This window comes from Schistocerca americana, chromosome 10 (assembly GCF_021461395.2).
Source record: "Schistocerca americana isolate TAMUIC-IGC-003095 chromosome 10, iqSchAmer2.1, whole genome shotgun sequence".
In the NCBI taxonomy this organism is placed as follows: Eukaryota; Metazoa; Arthropoda; class Insecta; order Orthoptera; family Acrididae; genus Schistocerca; species Schistocerca americana.
The window spans coordinates 144,200,779-144,225,717 of record NC_060128.1 but is presented as its reverse complement, the minus strand read 5'-3'; the positions used below and the strand labels follow the sequence as shown (position 1 = coordinate 144,225,717).

Below are 24,939 nucleotides of genomic sequence, written 5' to 3'. Positions count from 1 at the left end.
ACTTACCATCAATGGTGGACATACACTGAGTATTGGATCCTTCTATTGACTGCTTGACCCACTTCCAGATGTAACTAAAAAATTCGGTGAAAATCTCAACTGGCTAGTACACATTCCAAAATCACATTGTCATAAATGTCTCTACTATTCCCTTTACCCCTAAATTATATTCATTCTGTCAGAACTTTCCAACCACATTGAAATGTATTATTAATTTTTAGCCTCTCTCCTGTGCCCTAATTTAATGATTATTAAGTGTATACCTTTCGGTATGGCTGTATTTTCATAATGCCTTAAATTATCCTACTTTCTCTGCACACACAATAGTGGACATTTACCTGAGAAAGCGACACATCCTGTTAGCGAGGCACAAACTGTGCCCAGAATGTAGGAGCTGTCTCGATGACACCAGGTACGCTGCTGTCTGCCGAAGGCACTCCGTCTGACTTGATTGAAAAGTTCTGCAGGAGTGTTGAGAATGTGAGGAACAGGTTCTGCTTCGAAAAAGTCTCTCCAGCACACAGCCGCTTACCTGCAACATCCAGGGGAGCAGGTTCAAAAAATGGCTCTGAGCACTGTGGGGCTTAACATCTGAGGTCATCAGTCCCCTAGAACTTAGAACTACGTAAACCTAACTAACCTAAGGACATCACACACATCCATGCCCGAGGCAGGATTCGAACCTGCGACCGTAGTGGTCGCGTGGTTCCAGACTGAAGCGCCTAGAACCGCTTGGCCACACCGGCAGGCGGGGAGCAGGTGTGCATACTCTTCTTCCATTATGTGCAAATGGCTAGAAAGTCTTAAGGTTGTGCAGTATGATACAGACCAAAAATTGGGGTGTCAATACAACGGATTGTTCAGGCATGATCTTGAAGTACAAGTAAAATCAAATTCAACTGAGTAAGAAGTGAATTTATACTTTTATCTTGCATCTGTTTTACAAAGTGAGTGATAGATATACTTGCAAATATCAAAAACAACATAAATAGGTTACATTAACTTCCATTGTTATCATTTATTATTTAGGCAAATCACAGTCCCACCAGCCTCAGACATGATATTTTTGTTTATACATTGTTTGCATTTACAGAATCACTGTATTCTGGATTTCTGCACAGAAAGCATCTACTCTCCTCTCTGTAACATCTTAACTGAACTCGTGGCCACCCTGGGGACATGAGCAGCTGGTGCTCTCTGTTTTTGTCTTCATTAAGATGTTTATTAATACCTTTAATATCTTTAATTCTTCATGCAGCCCATTACAATCCTGAATGTCACGAATAGCATGAAGAATGGGGATAAAATGTTTTAGACATATGGACTGCTGACAATGCTTTATTTCATTTATATGAACTAAGAGGGGGCAGGAGGGGAGAAAAAACACAAACACACACACATATCTGAGAGTTCAAAAATATAATAAATTTCTTATTGAATTTTGAAGTACGAACAAACTTGTATTGATGTTTGCACTTATAAGCACAGTAAAGAAGCAGTATCAACAGCTACATCTATCCTCTGCAAACTACCGTGAAATGTGTGGCAGAGGGCACATTCCATAGTGCCAGTTATTAGGGACTTTTATCCTCTCCGTTTGCATATGGAGCATGGGAAGAAGAATGATTGTTTAAATGCCTCTGTGCCTGTTTTGTAATTAGCCTAATCTTGTACTAATGTTTCCTATGTGAGCAATATGTAGGGTGTTGTAGTATATCCTTAAGAGTGTTGTTGTTGTTGTGGTCTTCAGTACTGAGACTGGTTTGATGCAGCTCTCCATGCTACTCTATCCTGTGCAAGCTTCTTCATCTCCCAGTACCTACTGCAACCTACATCCTTCTGAATCTGCTTAGTGTATTCATCTCTTGGTCTCCCTCTACGATTTTTACCCTCTACGCTGCCCTCCAATACTAAATTGGTGATCCCTTGATGCCTCAAAACATGTCCCACCAACCGATCCCTTCTTCTGGTCAAGTTGTGCCACAAACTTCTCTTCTCCCCAATCCTATTCAATACTTCCTCATTAGTTATGTGATCTACCCATCTAATCTTCAGCATTCTTCTGTAGCACCACATTTCGAAACCTTCTATTCTCTTCTTGTCCAAACTATTTATCGTCCTCCATACAAATACTTTCAGAAATGACTTCCTGACACTTAAATCTATACTCGATGTAAACAAATTTCTCTTCTTCAGAAACGCTTTCCTTGCCATTGCCAGTCTACATTTCATATCCTCTCTACTTCGACCATCATCAGTTATTTTGCTCCCCAAATAGCAAAATTCCTTTACTACTTTAAGTGACTCATTTCCTAATCTAATTCCCTCAGCATCACCCGACTTAATTCGACTACATTCCATGATCCTCGTTTTGCTTTTGTTGATGTTCATCTTATATCCTCCTTTCAAGACACTGTCCATTCCATTCAACTGCTCTTCCAAGTCCTTTGCGGTCTCTGACAGAATTACAATGTCATCGGCAAACTTCAAAGTTTTTATTTCTCCTCCATGGATTTTAATACCTACTCCGAATTTTTCTTTTGTTTCCTTTACTGCTTGCTCAATATACAGATTGAATAACATCAGGGATAGGCTACAACCCTGTCTCACTCCCTTCCCAACCACTGCTTCCCTTTCATGCCCTTCGACTCTTATAACTGCCATGTGGTTTCTGTACAAACTGTAAATAGCCTTTTGCTCCCTGTATTTTACCCCTGCCACCTTTAGAATTTGAAAGAGAGTATTCCAGTCAACATAGTCAAAAGTTTTCTCTAAGTCTACAAATGCTAGAAACGTAGGTTTGCCTTTCCTTAATCTATTTTCTAAGATAAGTCGTAGGGTCAGTATTGCCTCACGTGTTCCAACATTTCTGCTGAATCCAAACTGATCTTCCCCGAGGTCGGCTTCTACCAGTTTTTCCATTCGTCTGTAAATAATTCGTGTTAATATTTTGCAGCTGTGGCTTATTAAACTGATTGTTCGGTAATTTTCACATCTGTCAACACCTACTTTCTTTGGGATTGGAATTATTATATTCTTCTTGACGTCTGAGGGTATTTAGCCTGTTTCATACATCTTGCTCACCAGATGGTAGAGTTTTGTCCGGACTGGCTCTCCCAAGGCTGTCAGTAGTTCCAATGGAATGTTGTCTACTCCCGGGGCCTTGTTTCAACTCAGGTCTTTCAGTGCTCTGTCAAACTCTTTACGCAGTATCGTATCTCCCATTTCATCTTCATCTACATCCTCTTCCATTTCCATAATATTGTCCTCCAGTACATCGCCCTTGTATCGTCCCTCTATATACTCCTTCCACCTTTCTGCTTTCCCTTCTTTTGCTTAGAACTGGGTTTCCATCTGAGCTCTTGATGTTCATTCGAGTGGTTCTCTTATCTCCTAAGGTCTCTTTAATTTTCCTGTAGGCAGTATCTATCTTACGCCTAGTGAGATAAGCCTCTACATCCTTACATTTGTCCTTTAGCCATCCCTGCTTAGCCATTTTGCACTTCCTGTCGATCTCATTTTTGAGAAGTTTGTATTCGTTTTTGCCTGCTTCATTTACTGCATTTTTATATTTTCTCCTTTCATCAATTAAATTCAATATTTCTTCTGTTACCCAAGGATTTCTACTAGCCCTCGTCTTTTTACCTACCTGATCCTCTGCTGCCTTCACTACTTCATCCCTCAAAGCTACCCATTCTTCTTCTACTGTATTTCTTTCCCCCATTCCTGTCAATTGTTCCCTTATGCTCTCCCTGAAACTCTCTACAACCTCTGGTTCTTTCAGTTTATCCAGGTCCCATCTCCTTAAATTCCCACCTTTTTGCAGTTTCTTCAGTTTTAATCTAAAGGTCATAACCAATATATTGTGGTCAGAGTCCACATCTGCCCCTGGAAATGTCTTACAATTTAAAACCTGGTTCCTAAATCTCTGTCATACCATTATATAATCTATCTGATACCTTTTAGTATCTCCAGGGTTCTTCCATGTATACAACCTTTTATCATGATTCTTAAACCAAGTGTTAGCTATGATTAAGTTGTGCTCTGTGCAAAATTCTACCAGGCAGCTTCCTCTTTCATTTCTTCCCCCCAATCCATATTCACCTACTACGTTTCCTTCTCTCCCTTTTCCTACTACCGAATTCCAGTCACCCATGACTATTAAATTGTCATCACCCTTCACGATCTGAATAATTTCTTTCATTTCATCATAAATTTCTTCAATTTCTTCATCATCTGCAGAGCTAGTTGGCATATAAACTTGTACTACTGTAGTAGGTGTGGGCTTCATATCTATCTTGGCCACAATAATGCGTTCACTATGCTGTTTGTAGTAGCTTACCCGCATTCCTATTTTCCTATTCATTATTAAACCTACTCCTGCATGACCCCTATTTGATTTTGTGTTTATAACCCTGTAGTCATCTGACCAGAAGTCTTGTTCCTCCTGCCACCAAACTTCACTAATTCCCACTATATCCAACTTTAACCTATCCATTTGCCTTTTTAAATTTTCTAACCTACCTGCCCGATTAAGGGATCTGACATTCCACGCTCTGATCCATAGAACGCCAGTTTTCTTTCTCCTGATAACGACATCCTCTTGAGTAGTCCCCGCCCGGAGATCCGAATGGGGGACTATTTTACCTCCGGAATATTTTACCCAAGAGGACGCCATCATCATTTAACCATACAGTAAAGCTGCATGCCCTCGGGAAAAATTACGGCCGTAGTTTCCCCTTGCTTTCAGCCGTTCGCAGTACCAGCACAGCAAGGCCGTTTTGGTTAATGTTACAAGGCCAGATCAGTCAATCATCCAGACTGTTGCCCTTGCAACTACTGAAAAAGCTGCTGCCCCTCTTCAGGAACCACACGTTTGTCTGGCCTCTCAACAGATACCCCTCCATTGTGGCTGCACCTACGGTACGGCTATCTATATCGCTGAGGCACGCAAGCCTCCCCACCAACGGCAAGGTCCATGGTTCATGGGTAAGAGTAATTACTCTGGGTAAGAGTAATTACTCAAAACTGGTTCTTGAAACTTTGCATGTAAGCTTTTTCAGGATAGTTTATGCCCATCTTCAAGAGTCTGCCAATTCAGGTTTTTAAACACCTCTGTGACACTCTTCCACAGGTCAAACAAATCTGTGGCCATTCATGCTGTCTTTCTCTGTACACTGAGGTGACGCAAGCCATGGGATACTTCCTAAGATCATGCCTGACCTCCTTTTGCCCACTGTAGTGCAGCAGCTTGATGTGGCATGGACTCAGCATGCCACTGGAAGCCCCTGAAGAAATAATGAACCATGCTGGCTCTACAGCAATCCATGTATATTGAATTGTGATTTATTTGTCTCATAACATACATAATCTAAATCATTTGATTCAGGTGCAGGAGACACGTTAAATTGTGGTAAAATTTCACCATAAACAAAGAACAGCTGATTTTAAGAGGCAACATAGTAATAATAATAATAATAATAATAATAATAGTAATTAGCAAAGGTACTACCATTGGTTGTCTGCTGCCATAGTCCATTAATGCTAAATTTTGTCACACTGTCCTGATGGATATGCTAATCGTATGTCCCACATTGTTACCTCAGTGCATACACTCAATATCCGCTGTTAGTTCTATTTGGTATGGATCCCACAGACTTGAGAAATAGTCTAGGATGTGTCACACATGTGATTCTAAGCAATCTATTTTGTAGACTGGATGCATTGACCTAGTATTCTACCAATAAACTGTAATCTGCTATCCGAGTTAACCATAACTGAGCCTAAGCCTTCATTCCATTTCATATCCCTACAAATTGTTACATACAGGTATCTGTATGAGTTGACCAATTCCAACTGTAACTCGCTGATTCTGTAGTGATAGGATACTATGTTTTTTGACCAATTGTAACAGTGACTAGTTGATACTGTACTCATAGGATACTATGTTTTTTGATTTTGTGGAGTGCACAGTTTTACTCTTCTGAGCATTTACAGCATGTTGCCAATCTTTCCATCACTTTGAAATCTTATCAAGATGTGACTGAATATTTGTGCAGCCTCTTTCAGACTGTACTTCATTACTGATAACTGCACCATCTACAAAAAGGCTGAGGCTAATATTAACATTGTCCACACAGTCATTAACACAGGAACAAAAGTAGAGCTTCAGACAGCTAAGATTGCTATTACTGGTTATGATGGCCAGTCTAGGCAAACTACATATCATCATCAGATCTTCCGCAGTACATTTCACTGAATCTTGACCAAATGCATCTTACATTTCATCATATCATAGAACAATATTTCACGAACATGAGACCAACAGTATACCAGCAACATGAGCTTATATACTCAGTGCAATATGTATGCATGTTTATTATACTTGACTCGCTGATATACTATTGAGCGCATGTTCGTGTAATATTGTTCTATGATAAGACGTGATATAAGATGCATTTGGTAAGGATTCAGTGAAACGTATTGCAGAAGACGTGATGATGGCAATGTAGTTTCTTGAAACCAGTCATCACAATAAATGCAGTAAAATAGTGATCCTGGCTGAAGTTGTACTTCTGTTTCTGCATTAATCTACATTGCCCCCTAACTTGACAAGTCAATCACAGATGACAGTCATTAATACATGACACAAACTGCAAGGGACCCAACACACTTCCCTGGGGTACAACCGAGGTTATTTCTACATCTGTTGATGACTCTCCATCCAAGTTAACTTGCTGTGACCTCACTACCAAAAATTCCTCAGTTCAGTCACAAATTTCACTTGATGCCTCATACGATAATACTTTTGACAATGAGTGTAGACATGGTAATGAGTCAAATGCTTTTCAGAAATTGAGAAATATTGCCTCTATCTGACTGCCTTGACCTATGACTTTCTGTATGTCATGTGAGAAAAGAGTTACTTGGGTTTCACATGATCGATGTTTTGAAATCCATGATGGTTAGCATGGCGGAGGACATTCTGTTTGAGATACCAAATGCTGGAGCTTCAAAACTATGGAAATCGCACAGGGAGAAATCAGGACTGTGTGGAAGATGTGCAAGGGCTTCCCAGCAAAACTTCTGCAGTGTGCTCAAAACAGCCTTGGCAACACGTGGGCTCTCTCGACAGCCAAATGCATTTAGTCTGGCATCTCTCTATCGCTAGTCCTTTTTTTGTACCTATTATGCAGGTGTCTGTTTTTTTAGATGCACGTACCGGCTCCAAATGGCAGAGTAAAGTCTTTCTTGATGAGTTTTCCATCACTGTCCAAAAACCTCTCAGGCCTGAAGGTGTTTGGGTCACCCCACAGATCTCCATCCATGTGCATGCTATATAAGCACGTTATCACAATGGCACCCTGCAACACGAAAGGCACATGTTCAGTTCTTCACACAGTGTATTCACTTATAGCTTGCATACAAGGGGGAAATTACTATTTTGACACAAACATCACTCTCAAATGGAAGTGAGGCACCAATCATTAAGCTCTACCATCAGGCTTTCGATAATCACAGAAGCTGAAGCCTGTAATGTAATCCTGTCAATCATACTAGTTATTATAACAGAACATTGTTCCAAAGATGACAGAAAGAGGCTCAAAAACAACACTATACACTGGTGTACAGAACTTAATGATGAAAGTAACTTTCATATCATGTGTCACTTACAAATAATATAGCTCAATGAAACTTGGATCAAACATAGAAAGAAATGCTACAGTACAGTACAGAAAGTAACTGAAAGAAATACGCAATGAGACAACAGAAATGACACTTTTATTCAAAGACAATAACAACACTAATGTCATTGCGATTTATGATGGTCCTCTTGACATTACAAAGGGTAGGACATGGTGCTTAATGGGGTGTGTGATCACCATGGACAGGAACGCATTCCCTGCAACATGCTCCCATGCTGGCTGTTGTAACATCTCAAATATGGAACCCCTAATGAAAGCCCTTTGGTAGTAAAAGAAATAGCAAGATTAGTATCCTGACATTGACAGGAGCTACTGACAACAAAATAAACACTACTGCAAGTTTGACTAACAGGAATACTATGTAACTAATAATGTTTATTATACAGAAAGGACTAAATGAAAGACTATCAGATGATACGAAGCCTGAAACTTTAAATAAATAATTCAAAATCTATTCATTACGAAGGTTAAAGCCCAGACCATAAATAGATCAGAGATAACATTTATCCAAGAAGAGAGTTGTAGCCCCACCGAGCTGTAAGTTTGCTGCTACTACAATGTAACACTCCAATGGAGATGTTAATTCAGTCTCTCTTGTAAATGACGCAGTAGTAGTAAGCCTATTGAACACTACTAGATTGTTTCAAAGTGATCTGAAATTTTAAAAGTTTTCCAGTATCAAATTCACATACTAGTCAGAATTTCAAACTGAAGCAAAATAATATTTACGGTTTATCCAGACAATGGAACAGTTATTATATGTGAAAGAAAAGTAAATCGTGCGATACCTGATTAACGCTGGGACTTAGCCTTCATGATCGGTGATTGTCATGAACATCAAAGGACACAGCAATATACCAACCGCCAACATAAACTCTATTATTAGACTTGAGCAGGAAACAGCTACATGAGATCATGAAGAACTTACGGTTACGCTGTGTTGTCGGAAGCTGCAGTTAATGTCAGAATCACTGATGCAAATAGATTCAAGACCCTGAATGACAGATCGGTGTCTTTACAGTGCAGGTTTAAATAATTACGAAGTTCAATAAACTCCAATATAACCTTAATGCTTTGTGTTGACTATGTAATTTAATAGAAATTTACTGTGTAATCATGAAATTAACTATTTCTTGAGAGAACGCAGAAGCTGAAGGTGATTTTATTAACCGTGAACAGCAAGTTTACACCGATATATGTCGCTTTCTGTATGTTATCAGAAGAGTATTTATCTCTGGAAGAACGTTGTGTTAGTTATTGAATTAACACCATAGTGACGCCTTGATGACGCTATATTAATTAATAAATCAACATCCTCGCAAAACTATGATGTGGCATCGGCTTGAGTGATGGACTTTATAATTCAAGATATCCTATTATCTGCATTTGAACACTCATTCGCAAACTGGGCATAAGAACTACAGTTATCAAGTTTGTGTAAGCTTATCGGCCTGTCACGAACACGTGAAGCATATCTGGTTAATTGTTTCAGATCAAGGGAGTTGCAGTACCGAGTGGTGCAGTCACTGTGGGTTCGAAGTAAAGAAGACCGACAGACTTCGAACACCAGTGCTTCAATTTTAAACAAGGGCTGCTCACACATTCCAGCATGCTGCTACATCGATACACTGATATCAGTCTAAGGGAGATAGTACAGGGTTATTACGAGGGCAGTTCGATAAGTAATGCAACACATTTTTTTCTCGGCCAATTTTGGTTGAAAAAACCGGAAATTTCTTGTGGAATATTTTCAAACATTCCCACTTCATCTCGTATAGTTTCATTGACTTCCGACAGGTGGCAGCACTGTACAGAGCTGTTAAAATGGCATCTGTAATGGATGTGCGATGCAAACAACGGGCAGTGATCGAGTTTCTTTTGGCGGAAAACTAGGGCAGCTCAGATATTCATAGGCGCTTGCAGAATGTCTACGGTGATCTGGCAGTGGACAAAAGCACGGTGAGTCGTTGGGCAAAGCGTGTGTCATCATCGCTGCAAGGTCAAGCAAGACTGTCTGATCTCCCGCGTGCGGGCCGGCCGTGCGCAGCTGTGACTCCTGCAACGGCGGAGCCTGCGAACACACTCGTTCGAGATGATCGACGGATCACCATCAAACAACTCAGTGCTCAACTTGACATCTCTGTTGGTAGTGCTGTCACAATTGTTCACCAGTTGGGATATTCAAAGGTTTGTTCCCGCTGGGTCCCTCGTTGTCTAACCAAACACCATAAAGAGCAAAGGAGAACCATCCGTGCGGAATTGCTTGCTCGTCATGTGGCTGAGGATGACAATTTCTTGTCAAAGATTGTTACAGGCGATGAAACATGGGTTCATCACTTCGAACCTGAAACAAAATGGCAATCAATGGAGTGGCGCCACACCCACTCCCCTACCAAGAAAAAGTTTAAAGCCATACCCTCAGCCGGTAAAGTCATGGTTACAGTCTTCTGGGATGCTGAAGGGGTTATTCTGTTCGATGTCCTTCCCCATGGTCAAACGATCAACTCTGAAGTGTATTGTGCTACTCTTCAGAAATTGAAGAAACGACTTCAGCGTGTTCGTAGGCACAAAAATCTGAACGAACTTCTCCTTCTTCATGACAACGCAAGACCTCACACAAGCCTTCGCACCCGAGAGGAGCTCACAAAACTTCAGTGGACTGTTCTTCCTCATGCACCCTACAGCCCCGATCTCGCACCATCGGATTTCCATGTGTTTGGCCCAATGAAGGACGCAATCCGTGGGAGGCACTACGCGGATGATGAAGAAGTTATTGATGCAGTACGAAGATGGCTCCGACATCGACCAGTAGAATGGTACCGTGCAGGCATACAGGCCCTCATTTGAAGGTGGCGTAAGGCCGTAGCATTGAATGGAGATTATGTTGAAAAATAGTTTTGTGTAGCTAAATGATTGGGGAATAACCTGGTGTATTTCAATGCTGAAGAAAACAACCCCTGTTTCAGAAAAAAAAGTGTTGCATTACTTATTGAACTGCCCTCGTACAAATGATTGAGGCGATTTCACAGCTCTACAATAACTTTACTATTTGAGATATTTTCACAATGCTTTGTACACACATACAAAAACTCAAAAAGATTTTTTTAGGCATTCACAAATGTTCGATATGTGGCCCTTTAGTGATTCGGCAGACATCAAGCCGATAATCAAGTTCCTCCCACACTCGGCGCAGCATGTCCCCATCAATGAGTTCGAAAGCATCGTTGATGCGAGCTCGCAGTTCTGGCACGTTTCTTGGTAGAGGAGGTTTAAACACTGAATCTTTCACATAACCCCACAGAAAGAAATCACATGGGGTTAAGTCAGGAGAGCGTGGAGGCCGTGACATGAATTGCTGATCATGATCTCCACCACGACCGATCCATCGGTTTTCCAATCTCCTGTTTAAGAAAGCCGAACATCATGATGGAAATGCGGTGGAGCACCATCCTGTTGAAAGATGAAGTCGGCGCTGTCAGCCTCCAGTTGTGGCATGAGCCAATTTACAGCATGTCCAGATACACATGTCCTGTAACGTTTTTTTCGCAGAAGAAAAAGGGGCCGTAAACTTTAAACCGTGAGATTGCACAAAACACGTTTACTTTTGGTGAATTGCGAATTTGCTGCACGAATGCGTGAGGATTCTCTACCGCCCAGATTCGCACATTGTGTCTGTTCACTTCACCATTAAGAAAAAATTTTGCTTCATCACTGAAAATAAGTTTCGCACTGAATGCATCCTCTTCCATGAGCTGTTGCAACCGCACCGAAAATTCAAAGCGTTTGACTTTGTCATCGGGTGTCAGGGCTTGTAGCAATTGTAAACGGTAAGGCTTCTGCTTTAGCCTTTTACATAAGATTTTCCAAACCGTCGGCTGTGGTACGTTTAGCTCCCTGCTTGCTTTATTCGTCGACTTCCGTGGGCTATGCGTGAAACTTGCCCGCACGCGTTCAACCGTTTCTTCGCTCACTGCAGGCCGACCCGTTGATTTCCCCTTACAGAGGCATCCAGAAGCTTTAAACTGCGCATACCATCACCGAATGGAGCTAGCAGTTGGTGGATCTTTGTTGAACTTCGTCCTGAAGTGTCGTTGCACTGTTACGACTGACTGATGTGAGTGCATTTCAAGCACGACATATACTTTCTCGGCTCCTGTCGCCATTTTGTCTCACTGCACTCTCGAGCGCTCTGGCGGCAGAAACCTGAAGTGCAGCTTCAGCCGAACAAAACTTTATGAGTTTTTCTATGTATCTGTAGTGTGTCGTGACCATATGTCAATGAATGGAGCTACAGTGAATTTATGAAATCGCTTCAATCATTTGTAATAGCCCTGTATATGTAGGTGGACCAGGGCCATGCTTAGTGGAAGGAAGGTAGAGGCTACCATGATCAATGGAAAGATGGTAATTAAGACCACCAGAGGCTACCCACAAGGAGGAGTTTTGTCTCCTCTATTGTGGAATCTAGTGGTGAACGAACTCAGTGAGGAACTAGATTCTGGACAATTCTTCTGCAGGGATATGCAGGTGACCTTGTCATAGTAATACTTGGCAAATTCACTGACACAGTCAGGAATATGGCACACGGAGGGTTGGACATTGTGGAAAAATTGTGCATTAAACAGGATCTGAGAGTTAATCCTAAGAATACTGTTGTGGTGCCATTTACAAAGAGACATATTCAGCATGCAAGTTGGAATCTAAAGCTCTTTGATGAGACTCTACCTGTGAAGGGGACAGTGAAATATCTAGGGGTAACCTTGGATGAGAAGCCAACTTGGACCCCTCATATTAAAGAGTATCTGCTCCAAGGCAAAAAGTACTTTAGTGAGTACTAGGAGGGTTTGTGGCAAAAACTGGGGCCTAAGTCCCAGGGGTATGCACTGGATATTCACCACAGTGGTTAGACCTAGGATTTCCTATGGGGCCGTAGTGTGGTGGAAGAAGGTAGAACAGCGGGTTGCTGCTAAAGAGCTTGCTAAGATTGGCCTGATTAACCATAACGGGCAGAATTAGCAGCACACCAACCACTGGCATGGAAGCCATGCTGGATATGCCTCCATTTCACCTTTGGGTTAAGATGGGGGCAGCAGCTGGGGCATACAGACTTAAAACTGGGCAAAACTGGGTCTCATTCGGATATCCAGAACCACACACTAACATAGTGGGTGAGGTAAATATAGGTATGGCTGGGGAAATGCCTGCCGACTATATAATAACTCCCAACTGCTTCGACAAGCCTTACAACATAATAATTGGAAGTAAGGAGAGTGGGAGAAAACAGTTTGACACCGTACGGCGGACATCGTTTGGTTCACCGATGGGTCGAAAACAGACGAAGGCGTTGTGGCAGGGTTGTACAGGGTTCAGCCAAGACTGGAGAGCATCATCTCTCTAGGGAAACTGGCCTCTGTATTCCAAGCCGAAATTACTGCTGTCAGGGCATGTGTGGAGGAGAATATGCATAGGTGCTACAATGACCGTAGCATCTACATCTACTCAGACAGCCAGGCAGCCCTGAAATCATAGGCAGCTCCTGCAACAAGATCTAAGATTGTTGCAGATTGCCACAGGGCTCTGGTGGAGTTAGGGGGAAGCAAGATGGTGAACCTAGTGTGGGTCCCTGGCCACTCAGGGATCTGTGGCAATGAATAAGCCGATAGATTGGCTAGGATGGGGGCAACAACTCCATTTATTGGACCGGAACTTGTCTTGACAATCACGAAGGCTATAATCAAACTACAATGGAACTGGCTTAGCACGTAGGATATTGGACCAAGGTCCATAAACAAAAATGGTAAGGTAATGATGCCCAAGCCATGTTTTAAAAGACGCTCTGTAATCCTGGGATTCAACAGGAAAGAGATCAAACTCATGACTGGACTTATGACCGGCTATGGGAACTTCAAAAAACACCTACACACAATGGGTATAACAGAAGAGGACCAGAAATGTAGGATCTGTGATGAGGGTGAAGAAACTGCATCACACATCATCTTCAAATTCATGGCATTGGAGAGTAAAAGCTACAGAATCTTCGGGACAACTAGACCTGAAGAAATTGTGTCTAACAAAAAACTGGTAGAGGGACTCCTTGCACTATTTAAGGGCACTGGTTGGCTTTACTAGATGTACAGGGAGTGATACCGCACAATAAACCTAGTTTCGGTGCAGGCAGTGGCGGTCAGACCTAATCTGTTTTAGCTCTCCTGTTAAAATCAATCAATCAATAAAGGGAGACAGTGTTTGAAGCTAATCAACCAAGTGAGGAGTTTGTTTTTAACAGTTACAGATCAGAGTCATTGCGATCGACGGATGCTGTTCCATGTCAACCAGACTGGGACAACCGTCACCATCGAGCCGATACAAATAAAATGCCACACTGCATGGCTGGTAAGGAGTTCTCGTGGTAAGGTGTTCCATTTCTCCACCAGCACAGTTGACAAATGCTGGATGGTTGTTGTTGCATGTGCATGTCCTGCAATACATCTTTCCAACACATTCCACATGTGCTCGAAGAGATTTCAGTTCGGAAAATGGCCAGACCAATACGCTCCCTGAATATCTTCTTATTACAAGAGCTCCTTCACCTACACTCTTTGATGTAGTCACACATTGTTATCCATAAAAATGAAGTCAGGGCACAATGCAGCCCTGAAAAGGGAAGGAGTACTGTGCCACTATAACACTGACTGGTATCTGTACCCTGTTTAAAGATCTGCAATGGTCCCAAGTGCAAAGGATTGGACCAGTGTGAGACAGGGTCACTTGCTCTTCTCAGATGGCAGCAGATTTATTATGTGCTGGTCTTCAAATCTTTGAACACAGTACAGACACCAGTCAGTGTTATTGTGACACAGTACTCTTCCCCCATGTGCATCTTTTCAGGGGTGCATTCTGCCCTGATTTCATTTTTATGTATGACAAAGTGCAACCGCAATAAAGAGTGCAGGTTGAGAAACTCTTGAAATGAGAAGATCCTGGCCATTCCTCAAACTTAAATGCCACTGGGCACATGTGTAATGTGCTGGGAAGATGTATTGTAGCATGTTAACATGAATCAACAACCATCCATCAGTTGCCATCTGCACTGGTAGAGGAATGGAAGTCCCCACCACAAGAACTCCTTACCAGCTTTGTGACCAATGTGGGTGCAGGCTGCAAAGAATCCATTGCTGTCTGTGGCGATCACACACCCTATGAAGCACCATGTCCTGCATTTTGTAATCCGCAATAAATGTGACTACAGTTTAATTATTGTCATTGAATAGAAGTGTCATGTGTACTCATTTCACTAGTGCAGAAATGTTACTATTCAGAAGAAGAATACATACATGACAACCTGAAAATTTGAGCAGGAGAGAGCGACTACTTAGGACCGTTAATACAAGTTTGTTACTTTTGAAGAAAATTTATTAATTGCTTAAATAAGTAATTATTCAGTACTGTATATTATATTACTGGTATTATAAGGAAAATTGTAAACCATTTTTTGTGTTTTGACAGGTCTCCTGTACTTTAAGTCAACTGCTTGAAATTGTAAGTTACGAGACAATAAACTTCCAGAATGAGATTTTCACTCTGCAGCAGAGTGTGCGCTGAATTACCCAGGCACGACTCATGACCCGTCCTCACAACTTTACTTCTACCAGTACCTCGTCTCCTACCTTCCAAACTTTACAGAAGCTCTCCTGTGAACCTTGCAGAACTAGCACTCCTGAAAGAAAGGATATTGCAGAGACATGGCTTAGCCACAGCCGGGGGGATGTTTCCAGAATGAGATTTTCACTCTGCAGTGGAGTGTGCGCTGATATGAAACATCTTGGCAAATTAAAACTGTGCGTTTGGTAGAGCACTTGCCCACAAAAGGCAAAGGTCCCAAGTTCGAGTCTCGGTCTGGCACATAGCTTTAATCTACCAGGAAGTTTCATATCAGCGCACACTCTGCTGCAGAGTGAAAATCTCATTTTGGAAACATCCCCCAGGCTGTGGCTAAGCCATGTCTCCGCAATATCCTTTCTTTCAGGAGTGCTAGTTCTGCAAAGTTCACAGGAGAGCTTCTGTAAAGTTTGGAAGGTAGGAGACGAGGTATTGGCAGAAGTAAAGCTGTGAGGATGGGGCGTGAGTCGTGCCTGGGTAGCTCAGTTGGTAGAGCACTTGCCCACAAAAGGCAAAGGCCCCAAGTTCAAGTCTTGGTCCAGCACACAGTTTTAATCTGCCGTAGGTTTCAATAAACTTCTATTTCTATTTCTTTAGTTAGCTATCTTCTGTACTATAATGTATCACGTTGTTTCTCCGTGTGGTCCTAGTTTCATTGAGCTGTGTTACTTGGCAGTAAATTCATGTGAAAGTTACTTTTGTCCTTAAGTTTTGCACACCAGTGTACAAACCTGTAAACATGACACAGGATGCACAATCTAAACTAACACTTGTTAATCACAACCACTTTATTCTAATATTTAAATAAATGAATGTTTCTTATTCGAAATATGTATAGACAGGTATGTGAGGCCAACAAAAATCTGCAATTGTTACTGTTTATTGGCCATGATATAACTAATACTACAATACTGACTGTGTTATAAGTAGTTTGTTTAGAAACAGTGGACGATCTGGGATGGAATAACAACAATATGAATTACGACATACTGCTGCTCACCACACAGTGAAGTGGTTGAGCAGCAGACAGACGCTTTTAAAAACAGTCTTAGCTAATGGACAGTCACGCATGCACAAGCCACACACATATGGCAACTGTAACCTCTGGACATTGAGTCACAACTGCAGTGAGTAGCGATCTCAGCTGGGGTGGGTAATAGGGTTACAGAAGTGCTGTGGCGTGCGACCCTGAGGTGACAGCTGCCATCTGTGTGTGAATTATGCACGTATGAAAGTGTGCGCATTTTTTAAAGTGTTAGTTAGTTATATATTCCATAGATCATTTGAACTATTCTTTTATCAAAATAATGTGAAATGAGTCAGTTTGCAGGAGATGTATATATGACGTGATTAATGCGAACATTTAGGGAAACATTCCACGTGGGGAAATATATCTAAAAACAAAGATGATGTAACTTACCAAATGAAGGCATTGGTATGTTGATAGAGACACTAACAAACACAAACACACACACAAAATTCAAGCTTTGGCAACCCACGGTTGCTTCATCAGGAAAGAGGGAAGGAGGGGGAAAGACGAAAGGATATGGGTTTTAAGGGAGAGGGTAAGGAGTCATCCCAATTTCGGGAGCGGAAAGACTTACCTAAGGGGGAAAAAGGACAGGTATACACTCACGCACACACACACATATTCATCCGCAGATATACAGACACAAGCAGACATATGTAAAGGCAAAGAGTTTGGGCAGAGATGTCAGTCGAGGCGGAAGTACAGATGCAAAGATGTTTTTGAATGACAGACGAGGTATGAGCGGCGGCAACTTGAAATTAGCGGAGGTTGAGGCCTGGTGGGTAACGGGAAGAGAGGATATATTGAAGGGCAAGTTCCCATCTCCGGAGTTCGGATAGGTTGGTGTTAGTGTGCCAAGATGTGCTGGCCGTGCACCAAGGTATGTTTAGCCACAGGGTGATCCTCATTACCAACAAACACTGTCTGCCTGCGTCCATTCATGCGAATGGACAGTTTGTTGCCCATGCACCCTCCTACCACCACCACCTACTCCAGTCCTGTAACCTGGAAAGTGTACACGATCAAAGGCAGAGCCACGTGTGAAAGCACCCTTGTGATTTACCAACTGACCTGCCTACACTGTGAAGCTTTCTATGTGGGAATGACCAGGTGTTAAGAAATTCCTCTGTTTCAGAACCACTTATCTTGTTGTCACCAGTCTGCAGCTTATATCCTCTCTATTTTGGCCACCACCAGCTATTTTGCTGCCTACACAGCATAACTTGTCTACCACTTTTATTGTCTCATTTGCTAATCTAATTCCTCAGCATCATCTGATTTAATTTCACTGAATTCCATAAGTTTTACTCTTTTTGGTGTTCATCCTGTAATCTCTTTCCAAGATACTATCCTTTCTGTTCAACTGCTCTTCCAAATCTTCTACCTCCTCTGACAGAATTACATGTTACTCCAAGCCTCAAAGTTCCGATTTCTTCACACTACACTTTAATCCCCTTTAAGAATTTTATTACATTATAGTTGAATTAAGTCAAAGTCAACAATAAGCTGAATACCTTCACTGAAAAAGGATTTTGCAGTAGCCACCAGAAAGATCGCAGGAGGCGCACATCGGCACGGTGCGTCACGGACAGTAGTTACCGCAAGTAAAGTCCCGTCCACCACAGGGCACGCGAGAATTCGGCCACACCCTCTGCCGGTGGAGCAACAACAACTCAGGCAGCACGGGCCGTGCCCAGCCAGTTTAACATCGGGCATGCCTAGCAGACAGTTCCCAGTCAACACTGTATGAAGTGCGATGGACAATGTGAATCGTGTTAATACAGATTTAGAATAAATAATATAAAAGCTGAATAATAACTGATAGAGAAGTGTTTAGGGAAGAGGTATTGAATATGCAAAGATTCCAAGGTAGGAGGGTGGGGGAAAAAACTGGTCTGAAGTGCTCAGAACACAGGAATAAAAAGTACAGTGAACAGATGAAAGAGTATGGGAAAAAAAGAACAATGAACAAGGAACTGAAATTAGCATGTTGTCCTAAGTGGAAAAAAAAAGTTGAATGAAGCCCTCATCCTAGATTGCTACATGAGCTGAACAATGAGTTGCACTAAAGAGCTTTATGTCAGGAGAAAGTTCTGCCTTTAAATGAGGCTAATAAAAGAACAGTATGCCTCTCTACTTACAAATGGGGAGACTATAGGTCAAACGAGAACCTTCTTTTACCTTGCCTCACACATCTAGTCCCCACTGTATTATTAAATGTCCAACCAATAAACAACTAATTCTGGATTGTTATAGCACAAGACTAAAAGACATGTATCAACACAAAAGGTTATTTCAGATATACTTAAACTGTGCATTAAGTGAGCTATGAAGATAAAATTTATTTGTAAAAGACCTTTCCTTAAAAAATCTGTTACGACATTCTTCTTGTGGACTCGTATGTAAGTAATCTCACAATGCCTGAGTCGCTGTACCACATGAGCAGTCCACAACATAAATTAGTAAGTCATTTCTGAAAGCTATACAGTATTATACTTGTGTGAAATTTTAAAGCATTTTACACTACATTCATATAAAATTTAGATGTAGATTTTTTATTCAACATATTCACTACAGAAAAAACACATAAGAAAGACTCACTCTGGGCACACTGTAACCTTGGAGGGTAGTGTCTTCCGTGGCCTTATGGAAGACGGAGAGAGGAGTGAGGGTTCGGATCCTCATTGCCTCCCGTAGCGTTGCTTCTGTGTAGGGCAGGCTGCAGGATGAAATAAGCATAAGCACTAGTGTTTTCATATGCCACCATTTAAAGTGAATTTCAAATTTAGAAGCTGATGGCAGACTTAAAAAAAAATGAAATTCATTGAAGTTACTGGAGTATTGCAGCTCTGTATGGGACCCCTACCAATCACATCTGATTTAGACATGGAGGGTGTACAACAAAGGTTAGAAAGATTCATCCATGCAAAGTCTGAGCAACACAGTAATGTCGCTGCTACAATAAAGGAGCATAAATGGAACTCAGTGGAAAACCAAAAAAAGGTAAGTAACAAACAAAGGGCTGTTGTAAGTTGCATTACATAGTATGGTATTAAAAATAAGTTGAATGTAAAGAAATGGAGGATAAGTCAAACATTAGACCATTACCACAAAATAAATGTGGTACACTGCAACAAGTTTGGGGCAGTTTATGTAACAACAAAGATCATATTATGAAATTATAGTTGACTTTCTTTCTTATGCAGTAGTTAGCACAGTTTGTTACAGCCACTAGATGGCAATCCTAACATCTGATGTCAAATACATATATAAACAAGCCCATGAACAGATTTCTTTTCAGAAAGAAAGGGGAAGATGAGTGGAACAGTTTACTAAGAGAGGTCTTAAATCCCTAGCCTGGGATGCTGCTGTGTTTCAGGAAAAAAATGTAATTGGTTCTACTAGAGAATTAAATGCATTTCAGCAATTGTACATATTAGAATAATTTGTATGATTAAAAATATATATTGCCACAGAAACATGAAAGTTTAATTTTCTTGTTTATTCACGTCAAAAACATCCAACTTCAGCATACAAAACACATACATATACATAGAATATAGCACATACAAGCTAACTGCTGATTTAAAATTTGAAGACAAAGGCACATCTCACAGTATAATGCCTACCCTGGTATAATATGCTGAACTTCACAGTGACAGTCACTCTCATAAACTAATGCTAATTTGGAATATGAAGAGTACACAAAGAATACTGAAACAAAAGAAATAAAAACAAAGATGACACTGACTTTAGACTGAATCACTACAATTTCAGAGCTTTAAGACATCAGGTTATCTGGAAATCCTGACATAATCTACATTGGTATAAGTACTCTGTAGTTCATTGAACTGTATGATCACAAAGGGTTGATTATGAGAAATAGACCCATTTCTGCAAACTGTCTTGTGGCTTTACAATCCACGCTGCCAGATTGTCTGATGGTGTCATCCAATGGTGTTCATACCACACCTTCCCACACAGATAATCTGAACATGTCTGCTGGATAGTGTTATCTGTTGCCCTCATGAAACTTTTCCTGGATGTCAGTCTTGGAGGAGCAGGACAGCGACCATAAAATGGGTGTACATTGGAGGCAGATACCTTTCTCTGCATGTAGCTACTCCATACTGATGTCAAGAGCGGAAATTCCAAATAAATAGTGCAGTTAATAACATGGTGTAGGTTTCATAAATCCAATAATGTCTACATGAGTCATTAAAAGCAATAATCACTTGTTTAGTAAGGGCATAACTGTACCAAACAGGGGTAGTATACTGTATTTAGCTGGTGTGTAACCCAAAAATAAAGCTGCACTTTTCACTGGTTTTGCTGGTGCAACCCAGGATGTACCCATAATTTCGCTGCTTGAAAGTCAGCGCATAGCCAAAAGTGCCTCCCATGATATTTGGGCTGGAAACTGTGTTCCAGCTGCACTGCTCTTCAAGTGACTTGTAGTTTCCTGAGGACATGTCTGTCCCTAGATGGAATGTCTGTCAAAATACGCTATTATCCAGTTAAACGGCTGCTTGAAACGTGCTCAGCATCATGAATTCAGGCTAGGTAGGGCAGTATTAGACTATGGTGGACATTCACCCAACGCCCATGGGATCTGTAGCAGTAATCTAAGGCATCATGGCAGCTGTGGGCTAGGTGAACAATTACTGTTGACCACTTATATCCATTCTTCTTTGGCGACTTCCCCAATGGCGATAGCATCTTCCAGTGTGATGACTGGCCGTATCACAAGGTCAGAATCATGTTACAGACATTTGAGGAGCAGCATAGTTATCTTCAGTTGATGTCCTGGCTATCCATTTCTTCTGATCTGGGCGCAATGGAACACATCTGGGATGTCAGCTATTCACCCACAAACCACTCGTACAAGGACTTATGAGGTGCGACAATAAAGTAATGAGACTGATGTGAAAAAAATGTTGCTTGCCGTTTTAGTCACATTTAGTGTTGTCTCCTTCAAAGTAGTTCCCTTCTGATTGCACACACTTTTTCCAGCACTTCTGCCATTGATGGTAACATTTCTGGATCTCATCTTCTGTAATATCTTCCAATACCCCCGTCACAGCTTTTTGGACATCTTGTGTTGTTTGAAAATGGTGTCCCTTGACCGCCATTTTGACTCTTGGAAGTAGAAAAAAGTCGCATGGAGTGATATCTGGTGGAGAAGGTGGCTGTGGTAGTACTGAAATTTGTTTTGAGGTTAAAAATTGCTGTACTGACAGAGGATTTTTGGGGACCATTTTTGCACAAATCTTTCTCATACCAAGATCTTCAGTTATTATTAGACGAACTGTTTCTCGATTGATGTTCAGTTCTTCTGCAATCATTTTCACAGATAATCTTTGATCAGATTGTATGAGTTCACACACCCTGGTCAAGTTGACATCCGTCCATGAGGTTGATGGTCGTCCACTGCGGTCTTCATCTTCAACATTCGTTCTGCCTTCACTAAACATTTTACACCAACAAAAAACTTGAGCTCTTGACATAACCTCCTCTCCAAAAGCCTTCTGAAGCTTCCCGTAAGTTGTTGTCATGTTTTCACCCAATTTAACGCAAAAAGAAATGGCATACCGTTGCGCAATATTATGCGGTTCCATTTCCGTGATGAGAGACACAAACATGTGTTAACTTACTACAGCACAACTCACGACTGAGCAGTTGCATTGATGTGCCACTTGGTCTAGAAGCAGCTTATAGACCATGGTCAAAGATATTGTGCCTACGCAAGCCTGCAGGGTTGCCACATCTTGCAAAGAAAATCAGTCTCCTTACTTTCTTGTTGCACCTTGTATCACCACTTTTCCATCAATCCACAGTACAATTTCAATCCTGATGTCGTGGGTCAACAAGGGAACACACACATGTAGTCTGCTGTTGAGCTCCATGTTCAACAATGTGTGCTGAAAGGTGATCTCTGAAAATATTTTGGACACACCAGCAATAAATACTGTCATATCTGCCACCTATCCCACTATACAAGTTCTGTGATGAGGCATGGATGTCCAAGACTGTCACCTACTTGTGTTTACACTATCCTTCAGCCACTTTTCATAGATACTCTAACCATTCCTGAGACGCTCAATCCCAGATGCCAGATCATAACAGTCTGCCATTTGTCAAAGGTATATCTGGTGTCCCTTCTTTGCCAGTGCAAGCTTTTGTGCATGAACTGGCCTCTCAATTATGTCCCATAAATGTTTGACGGGATTCATGTTGGGTGATCTGTGTCGCCAAATTATTCATTCAAACTGTCCAGGATGTTCTTCAAATCAGTGACATAGTGCACTGCCATTCATAAAAATACCATTGTTGTTTTGGAACATGATGTCCGTGAATGGCTGCAAACGGTCTCCAGGTAGCCAAACATAAATATTTCCAGTCAATGATCAGTTTAGTTGGATCACAGGACCCAGTTCATTCCAAGTAAATAGAGCCCACACCATTATGAGGCCACCGCCAGCATGCACAGTGCCTTGTTGGCAACTTGGTTTCACGCCATTGTGCGGTCTACGCCACACTCAAACCCTACCATCAGCTCTTACTGACTGAAATTGGGGCTCATCTAATGAGGCCATGATTTTCCAATCATATAGGGTCCAACCGATATGGTCATGAGCCCAGAAGAGGCACTGCAGGCCATGTTGTGCTGTTAGGAAAGGCACTCGCGGTGGTTGTCTGCTGCCATAGCCCACTGCCAAATCTCATTGCACTGTCCTAAGGGATATGTTTGTTGTACATCCCACATTCATTTCTGCAGTCATTTCACACGATGTTGCTTGTCTGTCAACACTGACAATTCTACGCAAATGCCATTGCTCTCTGTTATTAAGAGAAGACCATCATTGTCCGTGGTGAGAGACAATGCCTGAAATTTGATATTCTTGAAATGCTCTTAATACTGTGGATCTCAGAATATTGAATTCCCTAACGATTTTCGAAATGGAATGTACCCTGCACCTAGCTCCAACTACCATTCGCATTCCAGTCGTGTGGCCATAATCATGTTGAAAACTTTTTCACATGAATCACCACGTTCAAATGTCAGCTCTGCCAGTGCACTACCCTTTTATACTTGTGTACACAATATTACCACCATCTGTATATATGCATATTGCCAACCCATGACCTTTGTCACCTCAGTGTACAAATAGTATTCAAAGGTTTTGAACAACATTAGCCACATTGACCGTCAAATGAATCAATGGTAACAGGTGAAAATTTGCGCCACACCAGAACTGCGGAGAGGTTACTCCAAATGCCTTGGCATCCGAGCACACTTCCCATTTGACCCAAATTCCCAGCTTGTTACGCATTACTAGCATAGTGTCACCTACCCATGAACCCCTCACTTGCCATTTCGGAAATGTCTGCAAGAAGACTGACACATTATATACAAATGTTCAAGTACCAGTCTGACACAAATTTTCATGTGTTACCATCAATTCATTTCAATGCCCAAATGTGGCTAACATAATGGAAAACCTTTGAAAAGATGCTTATGTTAGTAGATTTCCCCATTTGCAGCCAGAGTTTTCACTAAAATGATTCCCTATTCATCTCCGCTTTACTCATTGTGTCATTTTTTCTTTTATTGATCAGGGGTTGATGGGAATAGCATGCTTCATTTGAGATGATGTAAACTGAAGTGTTCGATACCGTATTATCTTGTATGTTTGGGTGTTTCTTGGTATCAAAAAAATGGTTCAAATGGTCTGAGCACAATGGGACTTAACATCTGAGGTCATCAGTCCCCTAGAACTACTGAAACCTAACTAATCTAACGAGATCACACACATCCATGCCCAAGGCAGGAGTAAAACCTGCGACCGTTGCGGTCGCGCGGTTCCAGACTGTAGCCCCTAGAACTGCTCAGCCACACCAGCTGGCTTCTTGGTATCGCCTGCTTCATTTGAGCTGTAGTAAAGTCAACTGAAGAGTCAGATACCATTTTTTTTTGTAGTTCGACATGTTGATGACGTCATGGCTAAAAGCAGACGGGTGGTATCCCATGCTTCAGTTATACGTAATTTTAGCTGCATTATATCCAGTGTTGGAGTACCCTCAAACTTCTTTTTAGAAAAAAAGCACTGTGTATATGTGCATATTGTCAAGCCATGACCTTTGTCACGTCAGTGCACAAATAGTATTCAAAGGTTTTCAATAACATTAGTCACATTGACCCTCAAATGATTCAATGGTAATGGGTGAAAATTTGTGCCAGACTGGAACAGCAGAGAGGTTGCTTCAACTACCTTGGCATCCAAGCCCACTTCCCATATGACCCAAATTCCCTGCTTGTTACGCATTACTAGCATAGTGTCACCTACCCATGAACCCCTCACTTGCCATTTTGGAAATGTCTGCAAGAAGACACTGACACCTTATATATAAATGTTCAAGTACCAGTCCGGCACAAATTTTCCTGTGTTATCATCAATTCATTTCAATGCCCAAATGTGGCTAACATAATGGAAAACCTTTGAAAAGATGCTTATGTTAGTAGATTTCCCCATTTGCAGCCAG

General features: G+C 41.5%; 1 protein-coding gene across 1 annotated transcript in view; it reads right to left on the bottom strand.

The window, feature by feature from the left end:
- Positions 1 to 314: 314 nt before the first annotated feature.
- The window catches only part of LOC124552310 (probable cytochrome P450 304a1), a 124,077-nt gene continuing 99,452 nt past the window's right edge, over positions 315 to 24,939 (bottom strand). Inside the window, exons 8-10 of the mRNA XM_047126584.1 lie at positions 18,997 to 19,114; positions 7,223 to 7,364; positions 315 to 532 (exon numbers count right to left, since the gene is read on the bottom strand). Coding sequence (XP_046982540.1) covers positions 360 to 532; positions 7,223 to 7,364; positions 18,997 to 19,114 — 433 coding nt within the window. The 3' untranslated portion in view covers positions 315 to 359. The remainder of the gene's footprint in view (positions 533 to 7,222; positions 7,365 to 18,996; positions 19,115 to 24,939) is intronic.